At 34.4% G+C, this 8,228-nt stretch overlaps 1 protein-coding gene across 1 annotated transcript; it reads right to left on the bottom strand.

Annotated features, from left to right (window-relative positions):
• Window positions 1-7,498, bottom strand: LOC140765990 (uncharacterized). Its single transcript, XM_073105354.1, has 6 exons — window positions 7,337-7,498; window positions 2,032-2,244; window positions 1,784-1,957; window positions 1,466-1,690; window positions 1,218-1,346; window positions 1-525 (listed from the first exon to the last, which is right to left on the bottom strand). The coding sequence occupies exons 1-6, from the start codon at window positions 7,400-7,402 to the stop codon at window positions 292-294; spliced, it is 1,041 nt and encodes a 346-aa protein (XP_072961455.1). The 5' UTR covers window positions 7,403-7,498; the 3' UTR covers window positions 1-291.
• Window positions 7,499-8,228: the final 730 nt, after the last annotated feature.

Raw genomic sequence — 8,228 nt, 5'->3', positions numbered from 1 at the left:
TTTCCACCAAACTAATGTATGACAAGTTTACAATAAATAGATGTCAATTATACAAAAAACACAAGTTTTCTTATTATTTACCAAACAATTTTTATGGCGACCTTTCAGAGAATCACATAATACATATAACATATGGAATCATGACCTTGGCTAACTGAGATATCCAACACTACCTTCTAGCATTCTGTTAAGACGGCATGAAGTTCATGACGCTTGAGGATGTCCAGAGAACCAAACAAACAGGCAACATTTCGGCAGTGGTGAGCGAACCGATACATAGCTCAAATATTATTACGGTCCAAACCTGTCTCTATCATGGGGGGAGGAGTAATCTATATTAGGACCAATTGGGATGATGCCATAAGGATTTATAGAAGGATGACTTCCATAATAGTGCTTCTTGATATGCTCCATATTCACAGTGCAGCTCATGCCTGGAATCTGGTATATGTCTTTAGTGTAGTTGAACAAGTTTGGATATTCATGCAAGAGCTTTTTGTTGCACTTGAAATGAACAGCGTAGACCTGTCAGAAGGTTCATTACCCATTAAATCTCATAGCACCATTTTATGAAACTAAACAACTTTGCATCAATAAATGCATGGAAAAAAATTGTAGGACTTAAAGTTCAGAATGAATATCATTTGATTTAACTGCTACAAAATATATGTGAAAGGAAATTATGTGCCATCATATCATCAAAAAACATTTCGAGATCATAGTTCAAAGTTGTGATTATAGGAATATATTCTGTTATTCAGAGAACAGGTTTATTGGAACATAATGTCAACTTGCTAGTTTCACACCACCAAGGTGGTACTCTAGTGGCAAAGCTTTTGTACTACAATGCTTATGATTTAGGTTCATTTCCTTCTTGCAGTAAATATATTATGCATATATGGCAAGATGATGTAGAATGGTAAGATTGTAGCAGTGACATGTGCAGATGATGGAATTCATTCAGGCCTTATATTTGGGAAGGGTTGGCCCCACATTGTCTAACTCATTTAGCACATGGACTCTAATTAATGAAAAGAAAATGTCTAGTCGCAGAAACTCATCATCATTCCTAGTCTGGGTTCTCAACCTACAGAAGTTGCATTTTACTTGGATAACCTAACTTTAACTTGAACAACACATAAAGTAGCATATCCAACATTTTACAACATAGTCTATGAAAAGTGACAAGATAAGTGTGAAGCTTCAAAAAGTCATACCTCATCAAACCTTATGAGAGTTACAAAAAGACGGATATCTGCTTCTGTCAATACGTTACCGCAAATGAAGCGTTGCTTCCCTAGAATTTCCTCACATTTGTCTAAGGCTTGATATAGCTTTGCCACAGCCTACTCAAGAAGGATGCAATAAACGGCCCATTAAAAGATGAGAAAACATTATTCTAGCATATAGATGAAAAGTCCAATGACTTTTTTCCAGTTACTCCAGCAGGAAAATTTATAATCACCTCATCGTAAGGGCCTTGCTTCTTAGCAAAACCACATTTGTAAACACCATTGTTTATTAGATCATATACCCACTCATTGACCTCATCTATCATTTTTTGCAAGTGAGGAGGGTACAGATCCAAATCAGCATTCTCCGCTATATCATTAAATTCAGTATTGAACATGCGAATTATCTCTGCACTCTCATTGCTCACGATTGTTTTAAGCTTTTTATCCCATAGAACCTGTGAGATAAGAGTACAAGCAAGTTAGCCTGGTCAGACAAATCAGAAAAATTACAGATTTGATGTTAATGTCAAAATTAGTATAATACTCACTGGAACAGTGAACTTTCCAGAATAATTTGAACTAGCCAGCTCATAAAGTCCTCTGATACTTTTGGCCCCATTTAGAGGATCAGGCTCAGCACCTGGTTCTTCTGTGTTAGAAGGAAAGACCCATCCAAAATGCTGATCAGTCTCCTTGGTCCTTTCCCATATTGGTTTGACTGCCTATAATATATTCGGGAAAAAGGTTTAGTAAACCATGAATGATAGAGGAGACTGATTACAACAAAGAAAATCACCGTGTAACTGATCGCCTTATCCAGCCCTTTGAGCTTCACATATGAAAGACATCTGGAAGCCCAAGGACATGCATATGATATGTAGAGATGATATCTTCCGGATTCTGCAGGAAATTGGGATGCCTTGTCTTTTGAGATAAAATTCCGAAAGATTGATGGTGAACGATTAAAAGAACCAGATTCTGTCATCTCATCAAGTGCTGAGTGAGCCATCTGAAACATATCCAGAAAATTGGCAGTTGTTACCCATGTAGGATGTGTATGACTTACAGAAGATAGTGAAAGAGAACAGCAATAAGAAAGAATGATGTCACAAACAAATATGATCATGCAAAGGTTTAAAAAATTCCTCAGGAATAATAGCATGATACCTTAGTAATAGGAAATTATATTTTACAAAGTCAGTATTACAAAATCAACAATTCTACAAAACAGTGACACAAATGTTTTTCTAATAAACAGACTTACGGTCATATGCTTGATCAAGGGTGTTCCAAACTATCTAAAGGTGGCTGCTAAAAGAAAGCAGGTCCCCTCTATGCCCTACGATACAATATATCAGAATGATATATAGACAAAAAGCATATATTCCATACGTTACCATGTAAACATATTTTTAATAAACCCACAAATAACAAAGAATATCTTCTCTCATGTAGTCTTCAAGAAAGACTACATTATATACTGACAAGAATGATAATGAAAAGATTTTAGGTATCAGCATCTGTTTTGATGAAATAAATTGTTAGTCATGATGTAAATATGAAATACTTCAAGATACTTCAGGATCTTACAAGGCTTAAATGGATCATAAATACAATAAAGCAGGATAGCATTTGAATATTAACATAGATTTTTCTGTACCAATCAACTCTCACGGACAATCAATTACATATAAGAAACTAAACAGTACTTCAACATCCATTATAAAGAATAACAGACATCAGATGGAGAGCTCTTCCATTAGTTTCTTTGCCTGAACCATTCCACAAAAGACTGATGTTTTAAAACTACAAAATCCTAACTTGATGTCTTCAAAACCATAAGCTTAATCTCAATATCTTTTCGTTAAAAACAGAAGAAAGACTATTTATTTCTTTCTAAGTTAACAAGGAATTGTTGGAACAAATTTTTGATAAGACAAGGTCTTCTGAACAGTGAGCTGAGGTCTGGCAAGTCTTTAATTTTCTGTATACAAATAACTATCTGAACAGTTTTACAACAGTTATTAGATTCTACAAAAATGAGATAATATGGTTCTGCTAATTTCCTAAGATATGATCGAGACATTTGCTGAGGATGAGCTTAACTGAATATCAAGTCCAACTTGATTGAACAGAAGTTTATCTCATCCCCCATTGATGCAAATGCAATAAACCCTCACTCGTAAAAGAATTTGAAATATAGCCCTGCTTCTTTGATTTCCAGAACATTACAGCTCTGGTGAGGACAAAGAGTGAGTTTGATAGATATGGAACTGAATTCAAAGTTGCTAGTATACTCTTACAAGGCAGGTGGCTAATAGGTTTAAAGCAATATGATATTTTGAGAGTGCCACTTAGGCATGCCACCACTCTAATGCTAGCCTCCCAACACTTTTTCTGGATCGCTGATGTATCTACTGAGACTGAGAGTACCAAATATATACACTATTACTGACCTTTATAATTTTGCTACATTTGAACAGTAGAGCTGACTAACTATCACAAATAAGCTAATTATACCTAAACCCCTTGAACTATGCCTTTTCTATTAGCTTACCATCAGAAATTGACATGTGTGTCACATGAGCAATTTTTTGCCTCATTTGCATTGGAGTTGCACTTATTATAAGGCATTTATACTTTTCTCCTAATCTTTGTTAATCCTCTTCCTGCTCTCTTCTCCCAAAATTTTCTTCTAATAGACATTACTCTCCTTCCTCTCGAACTCTCTCAAACTCTCAATCTCTGTCAAATTTTTTCCTCCAAATTCTCTTTTTTTCTCTCAATCTCTCTCAATTTGTCTCCCTGACAATCTCTATCAAGCTCATCCCTTCTCCTATAGCCCAATTGTGTATGTAAATAGAGAGCAATTTTGTAAAATTAAGTTTTCCATTAATGGCGTAAGCCTCTATAGAGATTATGATAGTTCAGGGGGTGTTACTGTCACATTTTTCTCTTCAGGAGTTTAAGTGATATTGGGTCATAGTTCAGGGTCTAAGTGTAATTTTAGCCTTAGATACATTAACCTTCAACTTGTAGTTCGCGTGCTAGTATGATAGCTCATCCCTTCTCCACATTTTATACTTTTTGAAACTTTGTCACTGTGGTATGACTTTCTCAGAATCAAATCTGACAAACTTGACAAATTAGTAGTACAAATTTTATAATGACAAATTCGTTCACATAAAACAGTAAATATTTATGATGTACAAATTAAGATTTATGTATGATCAAGTTATGTTGCTTATACAAGATTAGATCGTGTAAAGAAATCAAGCAAAAGTTTAAAGAAAAATAAATACAGCAAGCAATTTTCAGAATCTTGTCTGGACAAGGTCAAAGATGTCAGAATACTAAAACAGATTCACTTAAATAAACTTAAGTGGCATTCGAAGGACACATGTACGTCAGTAAAGAAAAGTTCAGAATTGAATTTAGACTTAGAATTTTCTTTGGTGGTTTGTCCTAGTATGAATCAGTAATATTTCTCATTTTTATTTAAGAAAACCAAATGCAGAGATTGAGACATCCATCAAAGTGAAAACTCAAGGAATTTTAAATTTTAACTTAGATATGATTTGATTTTCTAAACCTAGTTGGATTAGGCTTTCCAAGTTTTACTCAGATTTGAACTTTGACTTGGATTTGACTTTGATTTTCCATATCTATCTAAACCTAGTCACACTAGGAACCTTATCTCTCTTGAAATTTTCAAATCATTTTACCACTCATATTTTTCATGCAGAAATTTTGGACATAAGTACATAACAACTTCATGGATTCTTCTCGTAACTTCATATCAGTTCCAAAGTTGATAGATAAACCATACAATAAATGACCACTTTAATGTTAGAAAACTTATGCTAAATATAAGAGTCTAGTTCTGCCATCCTGAAACCATTGGACAACATTTCCTTATCAAATCTAGTATGTCATAGCTCCACTGTTTGAGACTATCTATTAATTGGATCACATTTTATACTTTATCTATCGACAAAAAACAACATAAACTTTATTCTACTGCATATATATCTTTTCCAACAAGCGTCCAAGTTAAAAAGGTAAAAGGAATAAATTGTCTTCATATTCTCTTATTATTAGGATGTTAATGAAATATGTATACATATTTGTGAATTATAAATTTATAATCTATTATTTTTATGGTTGTGAATTGCACTTTTAAAATTTTATAAATACTATATTAATATATATATATATATACAATTATTTTTTATTTTTTATATATTAAATTGTTAGACCGTCTTAGCGCCCGCCTTTCGCCTAGGCACTAGACGGCGGGTGACTGCCCACAATCCGCGGCCACCTTTTAATACACTACAAAAATTCAACACCATCTTTCCAAGGGTAAACCTTAATCATTGTGGCACAAGCTTTGCATTGAAGAGCAAGTTGACCACTCTCATGTCAGATTAGACATAATAGAATTCATTTCATCAACTATAGCCTCATATAGGAACAGAACATTCCAAAATTGAAGAGCCACCCTAAGAGGAAAATGATCTCACTGCACAGAATACAAGACAAGATCAAGGCCAAAACATTTCTACCAACCATTTTGCTCTTTCAAATTTGAGGTACTTTCTCTTCATGACTAAATTGGTCTTCCAGTTCCAACTAGAATAGGTTCCACTTCATTTGTTATTAACAAATTCTTTTCAAAAAGAAAATTAACTTTGAATGAATATGCATTTCTCAATTGAAAGATTACATTTGAAGCAAGGTCAAGTGTTAATATGATGAAATATTCCGAAAATAACCCACAATAATTAATACTACATCTCCAAGTCATTCATTTAAGTCTGTAAAACATCAAATCAGGTGTATTGACATAAACTTAACAAGCTAAGACTCTAAAATTGTTAATGTTTCGCTTTCCATCCTTCCAGAGTTACTAGGATTTATCTGCCCTGAAACAAGAAATCTAGTTTGAAATATGAACAGCGATGGATACCTCCCCACATCAATTCTTGAGGTAAGTCAAATGAGACCATGTATATTTGACACATGCTCTTCCAATCGACTACTCTATTAGGCAAAGGAGAGGAAAAGAGCAACCTCACACATTCTCAAACTCTATATAGCAGTTTCGCAATGCATATAAAGTATACTCTTCACAACAATCCAATGTAAAAAGTCTTGGTACCATTTCCAATAAATCTACGCCTTCTACTAAATAAATTACTACATGACTTCACCTTTCAACCTCAACAATTTAATAAGGGAAGTCACAAGATATCATTTTTCACCTCTTTCCATGACAGCTTTCATGTGTAAACATTGAAATGAACCAACAGCAACTGTTCTAGCATACACAACTTTATTATGAGGCTTCTTAATATATTTGGAGTCTGGACTGACTAAAGAGTGACCAGGATATCGACTCCCAAATTCAAGAACAAATTAATCTGAAACTAGCAATTTTATTTCAAGTTAGAACAATTAACATGGTCTAGTATATTCGACATAGCCTTGATCAAAATGAGAAACATTAATTTCTCGTTAAGGGAAGAAGCCCCACTGAATCAGTTATGTCAATTTTTCTCAGCAAGAAAAGAGAAAATAAGATTATCCATAATGAAGTACATAAAATTGAATCTACCAGAGTAAAACAAAAGAAGTTCTTAATATATGCTCTCTCTCTCTCTCTCTTTTCTTTTTTTTTCCTTCACATCTTCCGTCAAATTTGGGCAAATAATCAAGAAAGGGGATTATCTCTAAATGATCACATATGGTGCTTCGATCTCAACCTCTCCATATTCGTAAGTCAAGCTGATTGATCAAGCATTCCAACTTCAGTCTCCCACCACTCTTACCAAAATCAGTACAATCCAGTCAAGTCTACTAAGTAACGTTCTCGACAACCCAAGATAGAACAGTGGGCTTAAATAACAGCAGATTCCTCAAGACAAATCTAATCCTAAATTGGAGTCGAATCACTCCGGTTCAGTTACCGGAAAAATGACCCCTTTGGCAAAGCAGTGCGCTCCAAATTCTAAACCCGGAGAGAAGAAAGAAATGCTGATTTAATTGCAAGATCTAAGAGAGCCAGAAATCAGAGCAGAGTTGACTCAAGAGATCACCTTGGGAGGGGTGGCGAACGATCGAGCGAGGATGAGGCGTGAGGCCGATACGGACGAGGAGATCATACAAGGAGCTCAAATGCCGAGCTGTATAAAAGGAAAAAGGAGAGAGAGAGAGAGAGAGCGAGAGAGAGAGAACTGGGAATGATCGATTTTACAAGAACAAACTACCACACGTGTCATTACGCGCTGGTCGTCCAGGAGTTACGTGGACGGCAGCTTTTCTTTCATTTTTCATTTTTTTTTTCAACATTTGACCGCCATCAATGCAGCCGTCGGTTCTTGTAACCTTCGGCGAGTGCGTCAGGTTAGGAGTAGACGTTGCCGGGGGGGAGGGCGCCAGGACTTATTATTTTCTTAAACTTATCAGATTACAGAAAGAAAAGAAAATGCTTACCATATTTAAGATATTCAAAATGCTAAACATCAAAATTTATCAATACCAGTTAAGTTTTACATATAATCATAATCAGTAAATAATAAAATATTACTTATTCCTACAAATTAATTCTATCAAAAATTACAACCACCATTGGCAAGATTTAGATTCTACAAATGTTGCATTATTGTCTCGTTGTGTTGTTGATTATTTAAAAATGCTTTTCACATTGTAAGTGATTAACTCTCCAGACAAAACTTTAACAATAATTATGGGTAAAAAGACAAATTAAACCAAATATTACTTATTTAACTTATTTTTCTTTACTTAAATACACTGGTGTCAATAAAGTAGTAGTTATAATACACTGGGGATATGAAATAATCACACTTTAATTATAACTTTTTAAAATACAGAATACATATGTCTCCTATGTTGATAAAACTCTAGTTAATTCTCACATGACCCTTCAGTCAATCCAAATCTATTGTCACCTCTTCTACAATATCAAAG

The sequence above is a fragment of the Typha angustifolia genome, chromosome 8 (genome assembly GCF_048772165.1).
Source record: "Typha angustifolia cultivar Huaian chromosome 8, ASM4877216v1, whole genome shotgun sequence".
In the NCBI taxonomy this organism is placed as follows: Eukaryota; Viridiplantae; Streptophyta; class Magnoliopsida; order Poales; family Typhaceae; genus Typha; species Typha angustifolia.
The sequence above is the reverse complement of the archived record's forward strand: the minus strand, read 5'-3'. Positions and strand labels throughout refer to the sequence as shown.

Excerpts from the sequence above, each read along its gene's own strand:
- LOC140765990 (XM_073105354.1), bottom strand. The coding sequence starts at position 7,402 with ATGATCTCCTCGTCCGTATCGGCCTCACGCCTCATCCTCGCTCGATCG. Across the intron at positions 1,958-2,031 it reads ATAAGGCGATCAGTTACACG|GCAGTCAAACCAATATGGGA; the intron begins GTGATTTTCTTT and ends AATATATTATAG. Across the intron at positions 526-1,217 it reads CTCTCATAAGGTTTGATGAG|GTCTACGCTGTTCATTTCAA; the intron begins GTATGACTTTTT and ends ACCTTCTGACAG.